At 43.3% G+C, this 25,794-nt stretch overlaps 1 protein-coding gene across 1 annotated transcript in view; it reads right to left on the bottom strand.

Annotated features, from left to right (window-relative positions):
• Positions 1-991: 991 nt before the first annotated feature.
• Positions 992-25,794, bottom strand: part of LOC111672860 (dedicator of cytokinesis protein 3-like) — a 30,146-nt gene continuing 5,343 nt past the window's right edge. The window contains exons 8-39 of the mRNA XM_087169646.1: positions 25,576-25,746; positions 23,300-23,492; positions 23,035-23,162; positions 22,350-22,496; positions 21,546-21,644; positions 21,176-21,270; positions 20,765-20,840; positions 20,245-20,345; positions 19,334-19,392; positions 18,991-19,139; positions 18,792-18,877; positions 18,593-18,619; positions 17,939-18,034; positions 17,220-17,280; positions 16,977-17,070; positions 16,744-16,892; positions 15,627-15,713; positions 15,340-15,444; positions 14,992-15,133; positions 14,654-14,820; positions 14,050-14,136; positions 13,669-13,848; positions 13,168-13,251; positions 12,478-12,594; positions 12,191-12,300; positions 11,402-11,483; positions 11,176-11,257; positions 10,203-10,321; positions 9,847-9,934; positions 9,203-9,322; positions 7,529-7,614; positions 992-6,391 (exon numbers count right to left, since the gene is read on the bottom strand). Of these exons, the coding sequence (XP_087025772.1) occupies positions 5,705-6,391; positions 7,529-7,614; positions 9,203-9,322; positions 9,847-9,934; positions 10,203-10,321; positions 11,176-11,257; positions 11,402-11,483; positions 12,191-12,300; positions 12,478-12,594; positions 13,168-13,251; positions 13,669-13,848; positions 14,050-14,136; positions 14,654-14,820; positions 14,992-15,133; positions 15,340-15,444; positions 15,627-15,713; positions 16,744-16,892; positions 16,977-17,070; positions 17,220-17,280; positions 17,939-18,034; positions 18,593-18,619; positions 18,792-18,877; positions 18,991-19,139; positions 19,334-19,392; positions 20,245-20,345; positions 20,765-20,840; positions 21,176-21,270; positions 21,546-21,644; positions 22,350-22,496; positions 23,035-23,162; positions 23,300-23,492; positions 25,576-25,746 (4,074 nt within the window). The 3' untranslated portion in view covers positions 992-5,704. The remainder of the gene's footprint in view (positions 6,392-7,528; positions 7,615-9,202; positions 9,323-9,846; positions 9,935-10,202; positions 10,322-11,175; positions 11,258-11,401; positions 11,484-12,190; positions 12,301-12,477; positions 12,595-13,167; positions 13,252-13,668; positions 13,849-14,049; positions 14,137-14,653; positions 14,821-14,991; positions 15,134-15,339; positions 15,445-15,626; positions 15,714-16,743; positions 16,893-16,976; positions 17,071-17,219; positions 17,281-17,938; positions 18,035-18,592; positions 18,620-18,791; positions 18,878-18,990; positions 19,140-19,333; positions 19,393-20,244; positions 20,346-20,764; positions 20,841-21,175; positions 21,271-21,545; positions 21,645-22,349; positions 22,497-23,034; positions 23,163-23,299; positions 23,493-25,575; positions 25,747-25,794) is intronic.

The raw sequence follows: 25,794 nt of genomic DNA, 5'->3' as shown, positions 1-25,794 counted from the left end.
TTTATGCCATACTATACTATGACATTTTTATGCCTTTATATACTATGACGTTTTATGACATTTTCATGCCTTACAATACTATGACATTTTTATGCCTTACAATATTATGACATTTTATGACATTTTTATGCCATACTATACTATGACATTTTATGACATTTTTATGCCATACTATACTATGACATTTTTATGCCTTACTATACTATGACATTTTTATGCCTTTATATACTATGACGTTTTATGGCATTTTCATGCCTTACTATACTATGACATTTTTATGCCTTACTATACTATGACATTTTCATGCCTTACAATACTATGACATTTTATGACATTTTTATGCCATACTATACTATGACATTTTTATGCCTTACTATACTATGACATTTTTATGCCTTTATATACTATGACGTTTTATGACATCTTCATGCCTTACTATTCTATGACATTTTATGACATTTTTATGCCATACTATACTATGACATTTTTATGCCTTACTATACTATGACATTTTTTGCCTTAATATACTATGACGTTTTATGACATTTTCATGCCTTACAATACTATGACATTTTTATGCCTTACTATAATATGACATTTTTATGCCATACTATACTATGACATTTTTATGCCTTAATATACTATGACATTTTTTGCCTTACTATACTATAATGTTTTTTGCCTTACTATACTGTGACTTTTTATACCATTTTTCAGCCATACTATACTATGAAGTTTTTAGCCTTACTATACTATGACATGTTATTAAATTTTCATGCCTTACTATAATATGACATTTTTATGCCTTACTATACTTTGGCAATTTAAGCCTTATTATAATAAGACTTTTTATGACTTTTTTATGTCTTAAAGTCCTGTGGTCTGAGCCGCGCATTACTTAAGTAAAGGATATAAATAGTTCACAGTTATATTCTGCAGTCTTTGTGTGTTTGCAGTTGAAATAAGAAATGAAGTGAGGCTGGATCAAAGCTGAGTCAATAAAACATTATTGTTTAATGTTTGTCATTAATCATGAATCCACAACACAGCAGTTTGTTTAGTGAGTAGGAAAAAAAAACGTGAGTATTTACATCTACTGTCATACACGTCACAGTTTATACCCATGCTAACACAATTAAGACTTTTATATACAAGAAATACTTACTAGCATCATTGTACAAAGGAATATCGTCATAGTAACTCAATATCTGGATTTGATGCAAAATACACAAAATAATGATAATAACCCTCAGCTGCCCTGAAATTATCAGAATCATTAGACAAAAGGAACTTGTGTTTTTTGTTGTCGTCTAGGTTTAAAAACAGTTTTACATCAGAAGGTACAAGGCAAGACAACCACAGTCTACATCTATACAAGGTTTGCCCTTCATGATTGGTATAAATACACTCTCCTTGTTTATGTACACAGAAATCAACCTGGCGCCCCTGTGCACTGGACCCCCCCCCCCCACACACCTCCTCTTCATCAGCTTCAGCATTTACACTGAACGTCAAAATACAACCTGCTCAGTGGTTTTAGTGTCACACCACGGTCACTGCTCGTCTGACTGAGTATCACCAACAAAGCTTCAGTTGGCACATGAAACAAGCCCTTCCTGCTGATATCTATTACAACACTTGTTGCTTTTGTCACTTTTATAAAGTGCTAGCCTTCAGCTAATATCCCTGCTCTCAAGCACTGACATTGTATGATATTTTTATTTCAAACAAATGATTCAGTAAAACTTCAAGACTTAAAGAAACAACTAAATAATTCAAACTGGAAATCGTATTAAAAAAAAAAAGGGGCTTTGCATAGTTTCTCCTCGACTGACAAGCTGTGATTCTCAAAATGGTTTTAATGTGGACTGAGTTTATAGGCCTGTATATCTAATACATTTAACAATGTCTAACAATCTAGTATATGGCCTTGAAAATTACATCGTGCCAAACAAGTCCTTCTCCCTGCGTTTAAAGTCTGTCCCATATGATAAAAATGATTAACACACACAGGTGGAACATGGACTGAGGTGCGCTGCTGTCAGATCCTCCTCCAACATGTGGCTTTAACAAGCAGTAGTGGAAAGTAACGAGGTACATTTACTCAAGTTTTGAGGTACTTGTACCTCCACTACTAAGAGAAATATTGTCCTTTTTACTGAACTACATTGATCTGATGGACTTTGGTGACTTTACAGATTCAAAATATACTGTAATCAACAAATACATTATATATTATTATAGGTTATTACAAAGCTATTGATTCACAAGCTTTGCAGCTGTATATAAAGTTACATTTAAATCATCCCCATCATTAAAGTGAAGTACTTACTTTTTAACTTTTGGTACTTAATGTACATTTTGATGCTGAAACGTTTACTTTGAACATTTTGATTGAAAGTCTGTTACTGTGGATACTGTGGTATCACTGCTGTAAAGGATCAGCGTTCTTCCTCCACTGCTGTTACCAGGTTCACACTCCTCACAGACAGGATGATGCTAACCACGTCACAAGAGCAAGAAACAGGAAGTGTTTGCAGCCACAAAGAAAAAAAGATGCACCAAACAGTCCTAATGAACATGTTGACCCAAACCCTCCACTCAGTGGGTGGGATTCATCCTTCTTAACAACAAGTATAAATGTCTGTCTGTGTGTGTGTGTGTAAACTTTCTGTCACTGATTTATGGGCGACAAACAGAAGAAAAGCATCATTTAGATCTCAGAGTTCAATAACTCAGTGTCTTTTAACATTAGAAGTAAAAGTAAAATAATAAACCAGGGCTTCTGGATTTCCCCTCAGCGTGGCTGTGAAACATCGACATCAACGCACAGCGGTTACATGTGGATGAGAATACATTGTCAGTTAATACAGTGCGATGAGCCACACTTCACCTGTATCAGCATCACACCTCCAAACCACCGGTCCCAAAACGAGCTCATAACTCAGCTTCTAGCACAAGGACGAAAAACTGATGCAGCAGCCAAACAAACAAGAAAAAAAAATCAGTATCAGTGGCTCAGAAAGATTCACTGAGTTTCACTGTTATCGTGCAGAGAATAAGTGAAGGAGCAAGATTTCATTAAAGAAACAGAAAACTCCAGATCTATAGATATACATATATACGATATAACGTGTGGAGCTATAACAACAACAGACTGGTGATGTTCACACGCCAAAACAGAAGGAGTGTTTTTATAAATCAAGAAGGCCGCAGAGTGACGTGAACGATCTCCGAGCTTCACACCAGAATCCACGAGGCCCAGGTCAAAAACACAAATCACAAGCTGAATCCAACTCACCACGTCACCTCGACAGGAAGATAAAGAGGAAGTAAATATGTTTCTGTGACCACTCAGTCCACAACAACAAGCCCAAACAATCTGTGGATCAGTGTGTCCGGAGGGAGGGAGGAGGAGACGAGCTGCTCAACGTTACAGGTCGGAATAAAGACACAAGTGGAGACGTGATTAACGAGTCAAACACTCACCTGCTCTAAACTACAGCTCCTGTCGCAGGTGGAACTGACGCCATGATAATAACGATGGCTGCGCTCCATTTAGTGTTACCAGTGAGGCAGCGTGCAGACATACAGGGGCCCCCGGGGGCCGGCACACCCTCATCAATGTCATTAATCACACCTGTGCTTTTCCTACAGTTACACAGCTGCTGCTACACTGAAGGTGACGCACGTCGTTCCACATCTGGATCTTTTGCATCGTCGAAGGAAACAGGAAATAAAAATTGTCAATATTAATAGTCAATATTAAATCAGGAGCTTATGGATTACACTTGTACGGTTATTGATGATTATTCTGGGAGCTGATGGAAACAAACACAGACTCTACTTTTTCATTTCCTTCTGTCTGTGACTCGCAGCTCTAAAGACAAACCTTCAAAAACACCTTGCAAATATATAGTTTCATCATCAAACTGCTCAGTATTTACTAAACCAGGTGGCCAGTGTGTGTGTGTGTGTGTGTGTGTGTGTGTGTGTGTGTGTGTGTGTGTTTGGGGTCTATTTTCTGTCATGACGTGAGATGACAGGATATTAGCAGCCTTCTCCTTTAACTTTGCGTCAGTTAATGCAAATTCAGGATTTTGAGTTTCTCGTACCTTTAAGAGGTTACAGTCTGCACCGTTACATCATGTGTGGTTACAGTGAGAATCAGATCCAGCATCAGGTGAATCTGTGACAGAACCAAGGAGCGGTCGCTAAGAGGCTAAACCAGACGAGCTAACGGCTGATCACACTTCAGTTCTTTCCGTCTGAGACAGAACGGAGAGGAGGTGGATTACAGCAGGACAGAGTGTGTTCAGTCTGAGCTGGTGGCTACAAGTCAAACGTTTCACATATTTAAAATAAAAAAACAAAACAAAAACAAAGTATTATCCTTCACAGTTCTGTTACTTTATCACAGAGATTTCACATCCTGGGTGATTTAAGTGAAAGTGTTTCATCAGTGCACAGCAATCCTCCAGTGCTTCCTCTAATTCACCTTTGTGCATCGCTCACAGTCTGTCCCACGACTCATTAAATGAACATGCATACAAAACAGGACCCTGATTAAAAAAATGTACAGTCATTACAGTTCATTACTTTCATAAAAAAATGGCAAAAAGTGTATATTTATTATAGTTAATATTCTCTATAAATCCATCTAATGCCTCGCACACATTTACTGGTTCGTCCCTCAAACATCCTCAGCTAAAAAACAAAAACAAAAACCAACCCTCACAGTCTTTTTCCAAATCACAATCATAAATAAACCAGTTCTTTAACCCTCAAGTTGCTGGATTCAACGTCTTCCGGACGTTAGAAGCTGCTGCTGTTTGTGTGTGAGGCGGCGTCACATCATGTATCATCAAGCAGCTACTCGTGGCTCCAGAAGCCATTTAACTTGCATATTTCTACATAGGTTTCACCTTTCAATCAAAAGTATAAGGATTAAATATAAATTATATTTATACACATCTGTATACCGTATTACATTTATCTACACGCTTTGATATAAAGACTCTCCGGCTCCGTCAGACGCTCGTTGGTTGTTGATGCGTCCAGGAATAACATGAAGCTGTTGTTCAGGTGGAAGAACTAAACGTGTCTCGTGTCTTCATTGTTCCCACTTTCTTTATGTTTTGGTCTTTTTGTTTTCAGTCACTTTACCTTCGTGCATCAGCTCCCGTCTCTGCTTTGATCTTTCTGCGTTTATAAAAACTATAACTCTTAACTCTCAGTTGTGTTGCTCTGGTGCTTCGTTAAAGTGCCGCTTGTCTTCACGTCATCAGAGCGAGGTATCAACAGCACGTCTTCCCTTCATGAACGATAACGTTTGATCAATGTCATTGATGAAAATGAATCAATAACTAACATGAGATCTGTGCAGGTGTCAGAATTTAGAAACATGATGACGGGTTTAATGAAGGGGCGGACTGATTCATTATTCCTTGGTTTGCTCCTCCACAGATGACAGGAGGTGGTTAACGGCGGTGGGATGTGAGGGAGCAGATCATTTGAAACTTTAACTTTAAGGTTTAATCATTGGACTAAAACAACAGGGGGAATCTGACTGTTTCTCTCAACATCACTTTTCATTTTCATCAGTTTTCGTTTGGCTCTTGTTCTCACTTCTCTCTCTTTCTTTCTCTCTTCTGAAAAGAGTTTATTCAAATCCTACACATCTCTACGAATCGCCGTCCTCGTCTTACTCCTCACTGATGCCGTGCTCCCACGCCACCTTAGCTTGCTCATCCTTGGTTGCTGCGATTATGGGCTGGGAGATCTTGCGGGGCATGGGCCGGGGCGCAGGAGGAGGTGCAGACTGGGCGTTGAGGGCGTCTTCTTCAGGGATACACCCCTCTCTGAGGTAGGGTTTGGGGGGCAGGGCTGGGGGAGGCTCGTGGAGGTGGTAAAGAGGCGGGTGGTGGGGGATGTAGTGTGGGTGGAAGTGGTGGTGATAGTAGTGGTGTTGCGGGTGCGGCAGCCCGTCCTGCTGCTGCGGTTGTGGTTGTGGAGCTCCGGTGGCGGTCGAACCCTGGGGCTGGATTTGGCCGCCCGTCTGGGCCGGGGCGACGCCTCCTGGGGCGGACTGGCTGCGGCAGGGTGGGGGCTTGGCTCCGTCCAGGACTTCGGGCTCAGAGACGCTGTACCTGACGGGCTGGTAAGGCGAGTCGAGGTCTTCTTGGTCGGTGGTCCAGGCCTGGCTGCTGGGGATGGACTCCAGGGTGTCTGTGCGGCTGGCCGGGGGGTCGGAGGAGGAGGCGGGGCCGCCGAAGTTGCTCTCGCTGAGGGAGGAGACTCCAGAGCTGGCGCTGCCCGACAAGGTGGAGTTACTGCCATCCAGGATGGACTGTGGACTGGTGGGCGAGGCAGGTATAGGGTGCAGGGGAGACTGGGGACAGAGAGAGAGGGTGGGGGAGTTAGCAGGGGCAAACACAGGATGTATGCAGACACATCAGCAGCTCAGTTTCTATTCAAACGTTTTATATTATTATTTTCTCTTCTCAGACTGAAAATCACAGTCGATGCTTTTCAATGTTTCATATCTGCAGTGTGTTGTGGTTCTATGATAATGATTTAATTTAATTACACTGCACATGTAAAAGCAAAACTAGGGACAAGAGCTGAAGATTAGCAGCAGCTGTAAACTCTCTGTGCAACACATCAGCTTCATGCTTCGTATTGGAACTGTGTTAAACTGCATCGTCCCTAATAAATAAATAAACAAACAACAAAAGAATTATAATAAAACCCACTGCTGCACAAAACAATTAGGTAATTGAAAAAAAACACAAATAAGGAATAAAGTCTGGACATTAATCAGATTATTATCATTAATAATACTTTAATACTAATAAACCAGTTTATTTTCTTTTAGAAATAAAAAAAGTAAAGTCTGGTCAACATCTGGACTCAGACAGAGCGTGAGAACAAACTCAGACTCAGTCGAGTCAAAGAAAGACTCAGAAATATAAAACTAAAAAAGATGAACTATTTCATGTTTCTATTTAACAGTGTTCATAAAAAGGTGAACAGGAAAAGGACAGTGAGAGGTGAACAGGTGAAATATTCTTGTTGCGTTCAGGAATCAAACTGTCGACAGGGAGATGAGGAGAAGGACACGAAGGTTGAACAGAACTGGAAAATGGACAGAAAAGCAGAGGAGTGTGTGTCGGGGGAGACAACATGGAGATTTAATCCGCTGATGGTTTGATTGTGTTGATCTTTAATCTTAGCGCTTCCTGCTGCTGTTCCCCCGACACACAACGCCCTGAAATCTCAGTTTCATACACAATGACATTTTGAATGTCAGCTGAGGATGAATTTTCTTCATGAAATCTTTCTTCCTCTGATGTCTCACAACAATCACTGAGCGTGTGCAGTGATGTTTCCTAATCATGGCATCAAATAAATAAAAATGGACACAAAGAAATACACACAGTCTTGGGGAGTGCAGACAGACAGACAGACAGACAAGCATCCAGACCAACAGCAGGAGTGAGGAAGAGGAGGAGGAGGAGGAGGGTACCTTTCTTAAGGAGCGCGCGGGGAGAGCTGGAGGGAGGTCGCTGACCTGGTGGTGGAAAGCGTCAAAGTGCATCGACAGGTGTTGCCCTACGGGGGGGACACAGCAGGACTGACTGAGAGAGAGGCACACTCACACACCTCAGAGCAGAGAAGAAGAAGAAGATGAGAAGAAGAAGAAGGAGGAGGAGGAGGAGAGGAAAAAAAGTAAGAGGATGGAGAGAGAGGAGGAGGAAGAGAGAGAAAAGGGAGAGTAGAAAGATGCAGCAGGAGGACTGAAGCAGAGAGGAGGTGGAGGAGTGAGTGAGGGGAGGGGGGTGATCGAGGGGCCCTCTGAAGTTCACATGGTGTTTGGTTTTGATTCTTAATATGATCTTAAACTTATTTTAAACGAGAAACTGAGAAACATAAAGATTAAAGGTTCAGTTCAGCCACATCACACAAGCATTTTCCCTCTTAACATCAGTGTTGAAGTTCATGGGCTGAAGACGAAGAGAAAGAGTTTCAGTTTTGACCTAAATCCTGCTGCAGAATCTTAAACTTATTTTAAACGAGAATGGTCTGTGCTGAGAAACATAAAGATTAAAGGTTCGGTTCAACCACGTCACACAAACACTTTCCCTCTTAGTTAATATTGTCGAGCCTCGCAGAGCGTCTTGAGTTCATGTGGTGAGGTTCTGAGATAACTGTGTGTGATGGGAGTGTAATCTGAGGTTTCTCATCTCTTTTAAAATCCTCTGCTATGATAAATATTTTTGTTTCACTTGGTTTTCACACATAAAAAGTGAAAAAGAAAATGGAAAACTGGTTCTGAAGCTCATCTCCTCTTACTTCCTGGAACAGGCCTTGAGCTCCGCCCACCACCTGCTGGCTCCAGGTGGACAGGTGAAACAGCAGAGAGTATGAAGATGGTGAGAGGAGGAAACATCAGAGAGACTCAGCCACATGTTTGAGCCTCAGTCAGACCCAGACTCAGAGGAGTCTGAGACCAGAACCAGAGACTAGCAGACGGGTCAGAACTGTTAGCACAGTTAGCATGTTTTATTTGTTTATTAGCTTGTAACTGACAGTGGCTGACACAGTGTTAGCGGTTGTTGCTAATGCTAACTCTCTCTCTCTCTCTGTACTGACAAGGTTTCAGGTGTATTTAGCCACGCCCCCTCGTCCCCACAAGCTGACAGGATTGGTTCCTGAGGTTTGTGACGTATGAAACCCTGAATCTGTGTTTATGAGACTGTGATTGGTTCACTGCCGTTCAAGGTGGAAACACTCAGTCGTGGTGTTGATGATCACATGTCTGTATTACATAAAAAACATCATAGAGATGATAACAAGTAACATAAAAAAGGAAATATCTGTGACCACAGTTCAGACTGAAGTAAACGCCAACAGGAACATTTCTGACCTGAAAATAAACAACAACAACATTACACCAAAACAAAGCACCACACACACACACACACACACACACACACACGTTTACATGCAGTAATGTCAGAAGAAACAAAAAAAACAAACATCCACAAGTGAACACACAAGAGAAATGAGTCAGACTAACACACAAACATATAAGACACACACACGCACACACACACACGCACACACACACACACACACACACACACACACACACACACACAAACACATGTAAGACACACACTCAGCAGTAGAGTCATACCATGAGGCAGGTTGCGTGGGGGAACAGGAGGCGCCATGACGCTGCCAACGTGGGCAGAGAGGAAGGGGAGGGCTTCTCTGGTACCACTGTCCAAACTCCAACTACTGGGGGTGGTGAGGACTAGAGGAGGAGAGGAGGAGAGAGAGGAGAGAGAGGAGAGAGAGGAGGAGAGGAGAGGATGAGAGAGAGGAGGAGAGGAGGAGAAGAGGAGAGAGAGGAGAGAAAACAAGGAGGAGAGGAGAGGAAAGGATGAGAGAGAAGAGAGGAGGAGAGGATGAGAGAGAGGAGGAGAAGAGGAGAGAGAGGAGAGGAGAGAAAACAAGGAGGAGAGGAGGAGAGAGAGAGAGGAGGAGAGGAGAGAAGACAAGATGAGAGAAATAAAGGAGAGCAGAGGAAGAAGAAACAGAATAGAGAGAAGAGGACAGGAAAAGGAAAGGAGAGGAGAAAGAGAAAGAGGAGGAGACGAGGAAGAAAGGAGAAGACAGGACAGAAACAATGGGGAATGGAAATAAGAAACAAAGAAAGGAGGAGAAGAGAAGAGGAGAAAAAGGTGGCGAGAGTGAAGAAAGAAAAGACAGGAGGGGATGAGCGACTGTATTTTGAGATATAATCCGTCACAGTGAGTCTGAGTAAGTGTCTTCTACCTTTCTCAGCTACAGACAGGTTGGGGTCGCTGCAGGGTTTACATGGACCGATCACCTGGTGGAACAACGCCCGCTGGAAGTTCACGGGCTGAAGACGGCGAGAAAGACTAAAGGTCAAAGCCTGTTACACTTCATACACAGGTGTCTCATGACTGTTCAAAGAGTCTCTGTTTCCACCTAAATCCAGCTGCAACAGTTACAGATCAAATATCCTGAGAGAGAAAATCACCAGTCGCATCATGTGGTTTATATTTACACCTGAAAGACCTGCAGCTTCACTTTAATTAGAGGGTTAGGTTTGTGTCTACAGTTAGATACAAACAAGATCCTTGTTCCTCCCGCCTGTCGCTCCGTACCTGTCCGTTCTCCGTGATGTTGGTGTACATCGCGCTGCTCGGCCGCTCTCTGTGCGGCGGCAGCAGCATCAGCATCTCTCTGTTGTGTCTGTATTTGTCTGGTAGAGAAGGAGAGCCGACTGCAGAGGGACAGAGAGGGTGGGGGGGTTTTTAACAGGAAATTAACTCTACTGTCAAACACACACAAACACGTGACGTCTGTTCCTCTGGGCACTACAAGGTTAAAGCCTTCACTCCCACTCATTCACTCTTTTTCTCCTTTACATGGGGCTGCAGTTTATGTTACTCTTTAGTTTTATACTTGGTCCATGTTAGTCTCATAGAGCTTTATTTGTCCCTATTTCTTTAAGAACAACATGAGACTTCTTTGATTCACTGTGTTCTTTTAATCTTTAATTCTCCCCTTCATGTTTAGAAATACAATTCTTTAAGAGATTTGAGAATAAACCTTTGTCAGAGAATTGAAGTTTCATGGCTTCCTGACCCGATGCCCATGATGACAGTTCACCTTTTATTCTGAACCTCCTACTTCACAGGGACTGTCTGACAAAGTATTTAAGCTTTTCTCTCCAAGTTTTAGTCTTAAACTTCAGGGGTGATTCCTGTCAGCTAAAGTCGGTTAAACTGTTACACAAAAGACCAAAGTTCACCACGGGGCGAGTTCCTGTTCAAACAACAGGAGGATGAAATAGTTGTGCGCTTCTTTGATGTTACCTGCTTTGAAAAAGTGATCATTAGGTCTATCACAAGTGCTATTAGCAGCAAATCAACAGTCTCCATGGAAACAGCAGAATTTCTTACTTAACTCTTTTCCTTAACTAAGGAAACCTTTGAAGAGATAAGTAACTCCCTCAGCTGAGGAGAAATCAAACCTTAAGTGTCAAATAGAAAACTTCAGGTGTTTTGTGCAACAGGTCCCAGAAGCTGGTGTAGCTAACGGATGAATGTTGCATGGTGTAGCTGATCTGCTCACCTCTGATGGTTGAGGGGGTGGAGTTTATCATCTGAGAGGGCGCAGAGTGGGTGGAGCTAAGGCTGGAGGAGGAGGGGCTTGCCTGCAAAGAGAAAACGTGACTGTGGTGAAAATCAGCAACACAAACAAAAACACTCACATAAAATCTGGACTGAAAAAGTAAATGGTTAAAAACAAACCTACAGTGGTGATATAAAGTCTTACTGGTGGAGAGAGATCCACTGACCTGCATGCGGTAGAAGTCCTCGGGGTGCTCCACCACCATGCCGTCAGCCAGGATCAGCAGATTGCCAACGTTCCCCATCTCACTGGAGTTGTGAGAGGAGAGAGAGGAGGAGGAGTTTCGCACTGGAGTCAAAACGGCTATGGGACTGGGAGGAGGGAACGAAGGAGCGACAGTGGGGGGGAAGAAGAGGAGAGGGGTGGAGGAGGAAGAAGAGGAAGAGGAGGAAGAGGAGAGAGAAAGGCGTCGAGGCACAGGGAGGAGAGGAGAGGAGGGAAGGAAATAGGAGCCATGCAGAGTACGTCCCAAAATCGGAGGGAGGAGGCAAAACAACAACCAAAACATGCAAAATATGATTTGGTGGGAATGAGAGTGATGCAGGAGTGTTCAGCCAAGACCAGGCAAGAGGCGACACACAGGGTGATATCATGGGAAAAGGAAGACGGAGAGAGAGAGAGAGCGAGAGAGAAAGAGAGAGAGAGAGAGAGAGAGGGGGAGGAAATGGTAGAATGTCAGAAAGCATGATGAACTGCAGTAGACACACAGAGATGAGCGAGAACGCAGCAGGTAAAGTTTTTTTTTGTGTGTAAAAAATGAGCAAAGATCATTAATGAGACGGAACCAGTGAAAAAGAGATGAAGAAGCTGGTGAGAAAAAAAGTGTGTGTGTTGACTAATTTAAATGTGATGAGGATGTGACACCGTGTGACTATGAACGGATGATTGTGTTGTTCAAAGAAGACAAAACAGGTGTGTGTGTGTGTGTGTGTGAGTGTGTGTGTGTGTTGCTGACCTGTGCCGGTGCATGATCTTGAAGCTCTCGGGGCTCATGGGGCTGTGAGAGGCCAGGATCCCTCTGGGAGTGTTGGCTCCTGAGCCGGTCTTGTCTAAACCAGGCAGACCCTGCAAGGCCACATAGAAACACTGCTCTGAATGTTCACGCTGCCCTCGGACACGTGCTTGTGTTAATGTGTGTGAATGTGCGTCTGAAATCAAGAGACTTTTAAACGGAGGTGCCCTGCAGTTCAACATATATAACGGAGTGAAAGGCTGTTGCTGCGACAGTTTCCCTGCACTCACGTGGCAGAGGCTGCTCCTCATCATCTGGAACTGATCGATCAGCTTCTTGTGCAGGGGGCGCATTTCAGGGTGCACCAGCTTCTCGTGCACCGCCAGGCCGACTCCCAGGATGTGAACCTGCGGGAAACCAAGGAGGTTTCTGAAGAGACTGGAAGTTCCTGAACTATTTTTTTCTGTTGGTAAAAATTGTATTTGTTCTTGGTCCTCGCAGCATTCATCCAAAAGTTTTAGCGCCACCATCACGCCGAAAGTTTTCAGATTTTTAAAGGTAGATTGATGATTCAGCTTATTTATGCTTCTTTGTTTAACGTTTTATTTATGACCATTTTTCATGTTATGAGAACAAGTTTTAAAAGAAAAACATTATTCCATAATGTTGGTGCATGTTTACTCTTCATTGAGATCCTCAGCGTCACATAAAATCCATAAAATGTGTATCAGTTAAAAACTTCACAGTTTTTCCAAAGTGGTTAAAATGAACTTGTTTTCCACAATAAATCAAAGTTATATTTTACATCTTCAGAGAAATCTTTACAGCTACTCACATATAGAAGTCACTCCTCCATGTCTCTCGTGACCCGACTCTTTCGTCTAACGCCACAGAGTCAGGTGAAGCTCTTCAGGTGCATGTGCACGTATAGTGTAAAGTGTAAAGTGTGTTCAGTTCACTGTGGTTAAATAAAGTCTCACCTGCTCCTGCATCAGGTCTTTGAGCTGTGTGATCTTCTCCGTGTCCTCAGGGTGGCTGGTGATATACTCCTTATCAAAGAAAGCCTGTGTCACAAAGAAAAACAAACTTCTTTAAGAACATCATCATCAAATTAACAAATGACTAATTGTGTTTGGAATATTTTTAATATTGAAGTAAAACTACTGCTGTCACTAATTATCACTGTTTAATTATCAGACTGCGTGAACAGTGATGACGGCTGAGCAATAAGAAACCTGCAGGTTCACTGAGCATGAAACAAGAACATCCTCCTAACGTCTGTGTTTCCCCCGACTCAGCCGTTTACCCAGAACTGCCCCCGTTGATAACTGCATTAATTACCCCCGTGTCATTTAATTAGGCAGTAATAAAAGAAACGAGGTGTTTCTGTGACGCCAAACTCACAGAACCTTGAGGCATAACAGGCGCGCATGATGAACTTAATTTGCATTTAACACTTTTGTTTTCGCTGTGTGTCCGACCTCTTGGTATCTGGCGATGCCTCCGTTGACGGCGGCGTCGATGACTCCGTTCAGGGTCATGCTGAGCAGGTTGATGTTGCCGTGCAGCTGCTTGTGTTGGTACTGGCTGATCAGAGTCCGCAGCTCCTGGTTCTTATTCTCCACCACAGAGACAGCGTTTTCTAACGGACTCACCTCCACCTGGGAGAGACAATTTATTTAACGTTATTCTCTCCGTGTACAAAACTGTGTTGGTCCTCTGCTGTAAGATGCAGCTGATCTTCAAGTAAAAGATCCAGACAGTGAGTTTCCAGGGCGGGAAATTTGAAGGGTTTCATGAATTATAGGAGTAAGGAAATGTAACAGGAGCATTATCATACTGTCCGTTTCCATTTCACTCACCAGCTCTCTCTTTTCCACCTCGAACCAGCGTGAAATCCCAGGCAGAGGGTGAGTGAGGATCAGGGTGGTCCTTTCAATCCACAGACTCTGAAACACACAACAAGCAGCGACACCCACACACACCCACACACCCACACACACACACACACACACACACACACACACACACACACACACACACACACAGTCCTGAATCCACGAGGTGACATGTTTGATATGAGCATCAGCAGCACTGAGGTCTGAACCACTGACAGCTCTCATGTATGTGGAACATGAAGGTTTTTTAACACCAATTAATCAGAACCATGTTAATGTTGATACATAGTGTAATTATCATTCATGTTTACGAACGAAGCTGGAGTTGTGCACTAAAGTTTTCCTTTGTCCATTAAAAAGGAGTGTCAGTAAAACACAATGTAAAAATGTAGGTGAAATAAAGAAACAGAAATTAATTTCAGTGAGTGAACGGACATTTTTCCAGCTGTACATTCATTTGTGTAAAGGTTTACAATAGAACAGTTTATCTTTAATATATATCTAATTGCAGAAAAACACACGGATCTTAAAATGAGTAGAAACTGATACGAGCGTTTTGCTTGCTCACCTTGAACTCATTGTCTCGGTCTTTGGGTCCTTTGTGGAAGGGCCGGTCGTAACGGAAACGACGAACGTTGTTGACCCGGTAGAAGCTCTTGATGCGGTCCGGCACTCTGTCCATCTGCAGCACGCTGACGCTGTCTGGTACCGGTGTCACGGCGTAGATCTGGAGGTCTGATCCTCACAGGTCAAAGAACTAACTTGATAAATGTCACGGAACATTTGCTTCTGATTCTCCTTCTCATGATGAAGTAATATTCAGATCAATCTGTCATAATTGGACAAACATCAACACACACACACACACACACACACACACACACACACTCTTTTTCTGAAGGATACACTGTGCATCACACTGCAGAATAGCCTCATCTGGCTGATTGGGGTGCTGCATTGCAATGGCTTGTGGGAATTCTCCCAGCATCCTTTGCTGGAAGGCCTCTAACCTTTCGTAGTCATGGCCACGACAGACAAACTCTTTGTTCTGGAGAGGACAAAGACAGAAACAAAACAAAGTTTTTCTAAAAGTCTTCCTCTCTAATATTAATAGTCAGAATATTTGGACTCAGTTTAGACTTTATCTGTTTCATTCATTAAATTACTTCAGAAAAAACTTTGTGTTTGCATCAGTACGTTTTTTTTTAAAACTGACACTGTACAACGACACTAGGAGATAAATGTTTAACTCACTCTGAGGAAGAAAGGGAACTTCCGGCCGTAGAACCCGACCCTGAAGAACTCTGGCTCCAGACGCTGCTGCTCCATGATGTTGTCATAATATGCCGCCTCCATTTTCTTTAAACACACACAGACACACACACACACACACACACACACACACACACCACAGCAGGAAGACGTGAGAAGAAGAAGTCACAAATAGTTTGATGATATTGGGAATTTTTTTTCATGTTCATCTGAAAGACCGCACAGAGGAAACAGGAAAACTATCATGAGTGACGTGTCATGTGACTCACCCGTATCCAGCTCAGACTCTGGTAGTCGTACAGAGATTCATACTGGAAGGCCAGCTCTCTGCAAAGGGGTATTCCATATTCCCAACACTGAAGAGTGCGCGCACACACACACACACACACACACACACACACACACACACACACACACTTTCTTAATGTTCACTTCCCCTTCTATTGTTCTTTCTTCACTAAATAAAGTTGATCATGATGAACGCCTCCTCCTTGACGAGGTAGTTACTAAAAGTGACACTTCCTGGATGTGCCCAGGAAACAGCTGCCAAGTCCAGCCCAGTTTTACTTTTTTCCCCTCACTGGGTGACTGAACCAGCTGTGCTAGAGGACTGTCAGCTGTTGATCACTTCCCATCAGTGCAAATCTACATCAAGGTTTTTCTTCCTTTTTTGGCCAGAAACCTGCCAATTTATCTGTTTTTTAGAAACATTAGGAAGAGGATTATGTTTTCTCATCTTTTGTGGCCAGTCAGAGAGGTGTTGCTTCCCTGTGTTACTAATCTTACTCTGATATTAAACACCCACTCCTGTTGCACTCTCAGACACTTCCTTTTCTTTTCTTAGTTGTCGTGGTTTGTTAGAGTCACCTCGGGAACTTTGTTACTCCCCGTGTTCCCCGGGACATTTTTCTGGTGTTGTAACACCACAGATTAAAATCACGGGGTGAATTAAACTGAAGAGAAGCAAAGCAGCAGATATTTCCGTTATCAGTTTACCTCTATTAAATCATTTCAAGCCGGCTAATCTTTCCCTCTGGACGTCCTCTGTCTGCCACAGATACGCACATGTGCACACGGGGCGTCGCGGCAGAGCGGTGACGTGTAACAAATAACCTGATGATTAACCAAGTTGATGTGAACTACGCTCGTAGTTACTGTAAGTAAGTGCAATAAAACTTTCGCAAGTAAAAAGCCAAAACTTTATCAAAACACTGTTCAACCTGCATAAATGTGAACATGTAGAAACAAGCGAAAAAGAAAGCTGCCTGTCTGTCATCTGACCGTTTAGCTTAGTTTTCCACAAGACTAAAATGTGGCACCGCTGACTGAGATAAGCAGCCCCCTCAGTGTTTGTGTGTGTGTGTGTGTGTCTGTGTCCGTCCTTACCTTTCCCTTGTTGAAGTAGTGGATGACCTTGCGGCAGAGCCCCTCCTTGCGATGCCACTCTGTCTGAGCAGGATAGTGCAGGAACTCTTTGAGAGGCCGCTCGTCCCAGTGCAGCAGCTCCCAGTACAACAGCAGAGTGAACGCAGCCTCTGTGGACAAACAACGCCAGTGTTTTATACAGTGTGCATGAGTGTGTGTGTGTGTTAGTGTGTGTGTGTGTGTGTGTGCTGTACCGGTGTAGTTCTCCGCCTGTAGATGCATATCACACAGTTTGTGGATGTAGCGGATGTACATCTCCTCCTTGTTGATCTCTGACTTGTAGAAGTTCTGAAAAGACACAGACACAAACAGTTTTCATCCAAACTTAAATAGTTTCTGTGCTTCATCAGGTAGAAACAAGTACTGAAGGATCTGCAGTAAAACAATAAACTATAACTGTTTAGGTGAGTGAGATATCAACATGACATAAATCTTACCAGGAGGTTCACAGTGCAGCCAATCTTCTTGTTCTCTGTCTCATCTCCCTTCATACAGTCTCTGAAGAATAAACGACACTTTAGCAATTAAAAACTGTAGCCCCTCCCCTTCCTCTCGTAATGAGCCTCTGTTCCACTGGCTCCAGCTTCTATAAAAAAGTGGACTGGACAATAAGTTTGGGCCGATATTCAATAATAGCGAATATTGTGATATTGGCTATACTGTTCGTTGTGGTCCTGCAATGTGCCTTCTGAGTTACACTGGTGAAGGAACCTGGTCCAAACCCAACAAACACATTTTAAGGACTGGATGCACAACAGCTAAAAGACTGGTAGCAAAAAAACTGGAAGGACGCAGATCGACTGAAAGAGTGACTGTGGCTTCAAACTTTCCTTGAGAGGATCTCCGCGGAGTATCTGCATCAGTAAGTCAAATGAATCACCTCATTTTTTCTATTTGAAAAAAAAAAAAAGGTATCCCATAAGTCATAGTCACTGTTGCTCTGTCACAGCCTCATGGGAGCTGTAGTTATTTAATAATAATTAAACATTAATCATAATAATTAATTTCCTCTTTGTCAAAATCACAACAAATAAGACGCCAACATGTTGAGGAACAGCCACTGAAAACTACTGGAAAAGCAGAAACACATTTACACTGTATGTGCTGAGTGTGTGTGTTTGTGTGTGTGTGTGTGTGTGTGTGTCTTGTATGTTACCGGTAGTCCAGCAGTCGCTCCATCAGCCGTGTGACTGAGGTCACAAAGGAAATCCCCGTCTCCCTCCACGTCTCCTGCTCAATCTTCTCCAACAGACTTCAGAGAAAAGAAAAAAGAAAAATCAGATGCTGAGCTCGTTTTACAAACTGGCAACTTGTGTTTTGACTCTGTTGTTGTTGTTGTTGTTGTTGTTTAAGTCAGATCTCTTTATTTCCTTGAAACTGGTTCACTTTTTCCCCTGAACAACAGGCCCATGTGCACAGGGCAGACTTCCATCAGTTAACTTGGCCTTTCGGAGAAACAGTGTTTTCAACAGTTCATAGTTGGTTGGTGGTTAGTGGTAAAGAACTCAGATGGTAATGTGGTTAAAACCCACAAACAGTGTTTTCTGAGTAAGTTGTGCAACTGTTTGAGTTTGTTTTACTGTAAGAAGTGATGTAACAATTTCTATCAATAACGATAAACCGCTTTTGAAATCTGAGTTTTAGTTTCCTCTGAATTAGCCAACAGCTACAAGTTGCACTCACACTGAATAGACTCTGAGAGGTGATATAATAATAAACCTGAACGTTTTTGTTTCACTGCAGCTTTTACAGACTCAGAAATCCACAACACAAACCACCAGCTGATAACGAGGTATTGGTGATGTCATACCTGGGGTACGGCCCAAACAGCTGGGTTCTAGTCCCGCAGCACAGAGCAAAGCAAACACACAAGAGCAGTGTTAGAGCAGAGAGACAGAGAGTTAATCTGTGTTACCAAAGAGAGGCAGAGCAGAAGGATCAGACTAGTTTCAAATCAGAGGCAGACACAGGGAGAGAAACTGTGAGGAGTAATCTGACTGTCTTCTTACAGCAAACCGAAGAGCTCTCTGTAGTTCTCGTCACCTTTCCCCTCGGACACCAAACTGTCCAGCTTGTCGATCAGCTCAGCCTCCACCTGCACGCACACACCAAGAAAAACAAACACTGGCTTCCTCCAAACTATCGGGACTGTTTGCAGTTGTCCTTAAATGTGTGTGTGTGTGTGTGTGTGTGTGTGTGTGTGTGTACCTGTTTGAAGTTCCCGTTCTTGCGTTGCTCCCAGTCCATCATGTCATGGAAGATGGGGATCATGATGTTTCGAACCTCCACCTGAGGGACCAGCGTCACTCCCAGGAACGGACCGATCATACCGGGGATGAAGTGGATCTTATTCTCACCTGCAGCCAGAGAGTGTGTATCAACTCTTTAATCTTTGATCAATCAACCAATAAATCTAAATCTGTGTGCGAGTTAACCATTTCAGCACGGAAACGGAATTGGACACACATTGGATTTCAGGAATATATTTATATATATATAATATTTTTTATAATTACAGTAAACTCTTTGAGAGGCGAACACAAAGTCTTACCCAGGTTCTGCCACATGCTGAACAGTTCATAGGTCATCATCACTCTCATGTCACCGTACCTGCAGAGGCACAAACATCAAGTGATAAGTCCCAAAAACTACTAATAATATGTAAGAAGACTGTAGAGCCTTTAGATGAAAAGGTTAATATAGGTCAAACTACTGTTTAAATAACATATTTAAATGTAGTTCATGTCTTGACTTGGCTAAAACAAGGGAGTAAGAGGGTGAGGAGATTATTTTCGGGGGTTACGGGTTGATTTTCAAAATAAATTAATAATAAAGAGTTAGCCAAACGTTGGCTAACTACCGCAGAGTGGCTGAGCGGTGGCTTAAGATGCCAGCTCAAGATGAGAAGAGATGGAAGAGATATGTGAAGTTGGACCAACTGAAAGTAACGTTACAAAGTCAAGTTCAAATGAAAGACGTGAGGTGCTGGCGACAGATTTGGCCTCCAACGAGCAGGAGAGGTCAGTGACCTCAACGCAGCAGAGAAGCGGAGGGTCGCTCAGTCACCGGTACCGACTCCCTCACTGTGCTGCTCATGGGAATAATATTATAAAGAGTACAGTTCTGATCTGTATAACTTCTGTTATGATTTGGCTTCTATGTAAAATATGGAAGTCGTTTTTAATGTTTTCTTTCCATTCAAACATCGCAGTTGCTCAAATATGTGCTGTGTCATCGTACATGTCTCAATCCAGGACGTCGCTTTTTGATCCTGGGACTATTTGGTGGAGAAGGCCTAATAGAGATGGGAAACGGGTTTCCCTGGTGTGAGAAAGAGTGTGTTCCTGCTGGAGGGAATAAGAAGGTCTTTGTAGATTCTCAGCACAGATGACTCAAAACTGTCCGGCATAGAGAGTTGGCAGTCTGTAGTGTTTTGTGGTTTTGTTGGTGCACGGCTCTCACTTGTCTAAAACCTTCTTCCTCTTCGCAGGGCTCAGGCTTTCCAGCTGTAAACTGGGCTGGTTGATATACAGTACCGCCAAACTGAAGTAGGAGTTCCACACCTGCTCTCACACACACACACACACACACACACACACACACACACACACACACAAAAGCATATCCATTAATAACATTAATGTTAGAAGCCACATTAGCTCCACTGATTCATGATGATTCACAGTTTTCTCTCCCAGTAGAAAAGGGAATCGAGCTGACGATGCAGTCTGGTGCCCTGGTCTGTGATGCAAATCCCCGAACAGCTGAATGTTACATTCCTCATGTTTTTGTCATTGAAAGTGAAAGATATATTCAGCCTTATATTCATGTTGAAATGACCCATTTTGAGACACCTGTGGCAGATTAACTGAGCAAAGGGACGGGGAAGCCTCACAGACTTCCAGCGGTTTGATTCAAATCTCATACCAGACAGTTTGTGGGTGTGTGCAGGGACGACTGTGGCTCAGTTCCACACACGTACCTTAAAATCAAATTCTGCTTCTGTGAAGTTCTTGTGCAGAGCAGGAGACAGATACTGAGCTGTGGTCAGGATGATGCTGCAGAGAGGGAACACACACAAACAGCTGTTGTTAGGGCAAAGTTGGGTGTTATTTAACTAGAGCTTCACAGTTAATCAAAACATTATCGTAATCAAAATGTGTCCAAGTGCAATATCCAAATCGCAGGAGCTGCTATTTTTTGATAAAGGGAAATCTGTCGCAACCTTTTTATGCAATGTTAGCGCAATAAACATTGTGGTGCTGCAGAGACGCCCCGGCCTACAAATCATATTGCAATCACACTATGATATTTCAATCATGCTTGAGTCAGTGATACATGCGAACACTGTTAGATGTGTGTGTCCAGGCTGTCGGTGTGTTTCATGTCTTACTTGCTGGTGAGGAGTCTCATGACGTTCCAGTCGCGGGGGAAAATGCTGAGCTTCATCAGATTTCTAAACACACACAGGATCTTCAACAAGAACTCCTGGAGACGGACGATGAAAGAAGAGGAGGGAAGAGTCTCTGAGTGTCAGTTTCTCTCAAACAACGTTCAAAACTGTCATGAGGAATTTTCACTTTTCTTTTGTATGTTTCGAGAACTACAGCACCTTCCCTCACACATCACCTGACATAAAGGCCTTGAAGCACTGAAGTTTACACTTGTATATTTCAGCCCTTAGGAATCTAATTAGTCAGGCTGCACAGTGACATGATTGTAATAATGTTTCTAGCTGCATGTAGGACGTCAGCTTCCTGTACCTTGAGCTCCTCCTTGCTCTGAAAGTTTTCCATCAGGTGTTGGAAGTGGATGTCTGTCATCTGGCGGAGAAGGGACAGGAGGCAGGACACGTACTCTCCCTGTCAAATGGGGGGAGCGGGGGGAGGCATGTGAGCCAATCACATGGACGCAGACAGCAGCGCATGCACAGTCAACGTAAGTAAAGCCCATAATAAGACAAACACTCTGTACAAAGAAAGGTGTAGTGGACAGAGGAAGTAAGGATTAAGACTGAGACTGAGATAAAAGGAGTGAAATATGAATGAAGAATAGTGGAAGTCATGTGTTAACCAATCTCTAAAATATATGAAATTATAACAAGAACAAATCATTCAAGTGTATGTGGGAAAAACTAAGATCTTTTCCAGAAATACATATAACAACGACAGGATGCAAGGAAGAGCAAAACACAACTTTTAATAAGAATTATTAAGGCATGCAGGGCAGCATGCAAAGAGAGAGGAGGAAGAGGAGAGGGAGGAGGATGAAGACCGAGTCGTGTCTAATGGGAGAGATACCAACAGCTGTGAGGAGACGTGCGGTCAAACTGTTTTCTAATGTTTTCCGGGACGTTTGTTTATATTTATTTTGAACTTCACTGTGACATATTCTGTTAAAACTGAACCTGTTGTCGTTCAGATGTGAGGACAGAATTTTGTGATAATACAAAGGGAAAATAAACAACAATAATATATGGCTTAGGGTGGATGAACATGCAGACAGATGCAGGATGGACGAGGGTCGTGGGAGGTGAAGTAGTAGTAGTCGTATTGTTAGTTACTAACAGTGATCTCCGCGGTGCACTGCGGACAGCGTTGACCCCTTACCGCCTCCTGCGATTGGCTCTTGCTCATGATGGACAGCAGGGTCTGCAGGAGGACGTCCAATAGAGACTCCACCATCATCTCCACCTCCTCCTGCACTGACGTGTCCTGGAGGAATGACGTGAAGGAAAGGTTTGGTGAGACGGTGGAAAAGGGGAAAGCAGCGAGCAGCGATGGGAGGAGAGAGCGAGGAAAAGGAGAAGAAAGAGAGGAAACAAAAGAGGGAAGTAAGAGGGAGAAGTCGAGTGAAACGTGTTTTATTTGAGTAAGTGTGTTTGTTTATGGCTGGGAGGTTACACCGACATCAGGATTACTGGGGAAAGAAACTTCACACTTTTAAATCTCACATTTGATGCTTCATGAGTTTCTAGGTTAATGACACAAACTCTCAACCTCATGGACAAAAATTAAAGGTTTATATCAATCACTACTGTTTAAAAACCTGGAAGGAGTCAAATCTTTTGATCATCTGTCCTGAGTTTAGAATAAAATGTCTCAGCAGCAGCAACTGAACTGGCTCGAGCTCTGGTCTCGATCTTCCTGGAGGATGATTCTTTTTGATTTTGGTGGATTTGGTGACACGTTTTCATTTCAAGATTTCCACTTCAACAAAACACAATCAAATGTGTGTGTGTGTGTGTTTTACCAGTGAGCTGGTCTTGATAATAGAGAATATCGAGCTGAGTATTCCAGAGCAGATGAGCAGCTCTTTCTGCTGCCTCAGATGGAGATGGATGTGATGCAGGACCACAGGAAGCAGGATCCTTCGAGACTCTGACGACACAAACACAAACACACAAAGACATTTATTTTGGTGCTGGTTCATCCACAACACGTTCCCCTTTCATATCACAGAGGATGAATCGGAGAAAAACAATAAGATGTGTTTGTGTCTTTACTAAAACCCTCACCTGGGAAAGAGAAGAGCCTGCTGTCCACAGTCCGGGCTATGGACTGCAGTTTGACCACATCCATGGACTGTCCTATGTGCACCGTGGACGGCATGCTGCCCAGAGTGCCGCGCACAAACTCTGCCACTTCTTGCACCGTGAACATCTGCAGCAGCTCATCGAAGATCGCCGGGAACGAGTTCAGCAGAGCAGCCTGAGGGAGAGGAGGGAGAGAGGGGGGAGTGAGTGACGACGGAGGGAGGAGATTTACAGAGAGAAAAGGAAGAAGAGAAGAAGAAGAGAGGGAGACTGGGCTGCATTGTTAAGCAGCTTCTGTGTTTGTAGTGGAGAGAAATGTGACCAAGACTCTGTAACACAGCAGACGACAGCAGAGCTGAGAAAAACAGTTTCATCACATCCAGTGGAGTCCAAAGTGGCCTCAGACTCTTGGCCTCCACTGATCAGGTGTGTGCTTCATGCAGGTGAACATGACCGTGTCCCGGGGAACTTTACTATTCAGGCTCCATTTCATGACACAGTTTTGAGCCAATCACCTGGTATTAAGTGTCGACTTCATGTTCTAAAATTCATTAAATGAAATGTACTTTACATGGAGGCTGTTCACCATTTGAGGCATTTGAGAGGGACACAGGAGAGTGAACAAGGAAAAACTCATTCATTCGTAGATGAGAAATCACAGCAAGATCAAAAGGGAGCGATTAAGAAATTACAAAAAAAGGAAAGGGTTAAGAAGACAGAGCGTCAAAAGCAGCAGAGAAAAGTCATTAAAAACACAAAGAGAAGCTACAAGTTTTAGTAACAGCACAATAAAGACGGTGCAGCAGAAAAGACTTTAAAACAGTTTGAGTTTACTGTCGACAGGAGTCGGTCTCTGTCGCTGTACAGAATGAGATTCAGGAGGGACGGTGGTTGTGCCTGGACACGGGTGTGTTGTTCTGACAGGAAGCCAACACTCAACCACAGATTCAATGAAGACGTGTTTCAAGGGTGACGTGCCTCTTCTCCAAGAGCAAATATCATGTTTCAGCTACTGGATCGATTCACTATCAACTACTCTGATCATTACTTTGACTTTGTCTATAAAATGTTTTAATTTCCTGACTCAAAATTTCCTGCAGAGATGTCATGAATTAATTGTTGTGTCCAGATGGAACCAGAGAATATCTGACATATTTTTTATTAAACAATGACTTCAATGATTGATTGATTATCAAAACAGATGTAGATCATTTCTGTTGATCAACTGATCATTTAAAAATGAATTTGGAAATCACAATTCTAACAATAAATATAATATAAATATGTGCAGCCACTCAGGATTTATTTAAGAGCTGAAAGTGTGTGTGTGAGTGCAACATGACAGGAAGCAGCTGGTGGGAGTGAAAACTTGTTCTGAATCCGGTTTAATTAAAGTTACAGGACTTTGATCGGTCAGTAAAGGTCATCTGAGGAATGTGTGCCTGTGTATGTGAAGGCAGTCGGGGGTGGGGGGTGGTGGTGGTGGTGAAGGACCACAAGTGTGTGCGTGTGCGTGTGGTTAGGCTCACAAACAGCTGAACAGGTGAATGAGGACTCTGGGCTTCACACAGGGAGCGGGGGTGTTCTGGTTTTCATCCAGACGTCTACTTACTGACAGTGGAGACGGCCGCAGAGCGTTGGAGCTCCAGGCCTGAGTGCAGTTGGCTTGCCCGCTGCCAGGAGCCTGTCCTGGGGCAAGGGGCTGGGCTTGGCCCAGAGCAGGGGCTAGTGCTAAGGGAGCAGCAGGCCCAATGCCAGGGCCTGGGGCTTGATTTGTGCCTGGACAAGGCTGGGCGGCCTGTGGTGCATGGACGTGGAGGGAAGAGGCCGAGGAGGAATAATAAGGACCCGATGGATGGAGCAGAGCATAGTGGGAGATTGAAAGAGAAGGTGAGGGAGGGAAGGAAAGAAGCAAGGAGAGGTCCGAGGTACAAGTAGAAAGAGGTAAATAAAGGAGATAAAAATCAGATTAAAGCAACTAACAGAAGCTGGGAGAGAAGCTCAGGAAGAAACTAAACTATAAGCAAATACAATTCAAAAATCATGGGATTCGCTTAAAACTAATGAGAGTCTCACAAACTACAAAGACACAACAAGTCGCAGTTACATTTCAGCTCTGAAAAAAAGGTGATCACTTCATCAGAGAAGCACATCAAATATCTATTATTTTCACACTTGATGCTTCTTTGAAAAAAAAAAAAAAAGACCTATAAACAAAACATGATGAAGAAACTGTCGAACTTGTGCTGTTCCCTTACCTGTGTGAAGATGAGGGTCTCTGAGTTGCGGCTGTCCAGGCTGAGGACGAAACGGATCGACTGAAAGAGTTCCTGGATGCTGGTGCGAAACTGCTCCTCCTCCATCCCACACGTGGCCCGAGAGTAAAGGATCCGAGACTGGACAATAAACTTAAACAGGTACTCCAGGGCCTGAGGGGAGACAGGGAGAAGAAACATCAGTACAACATCAATAATGTT

Source organism: Seriola lalandi, unplaced genomic scaffold (genome assembly GCF_002814215.2).
Source record: "Seriola lalandi dorsalis isolate HSWRI2012SDOR001 ecotype SW California unplaced genomic scaffold, Sedor1 jcf7180002054903, whole genome shotgun sequence".
Classification (NCBI taxonomy): Eukaryota; Metazoa; Chordata; class Actinopteri; order Carangiformes; family Carangidae; genus Seriola; species Seriola lalandi.
This window is presented reverse-complemented; position numbering and strand designations above follow the sequence as displayed.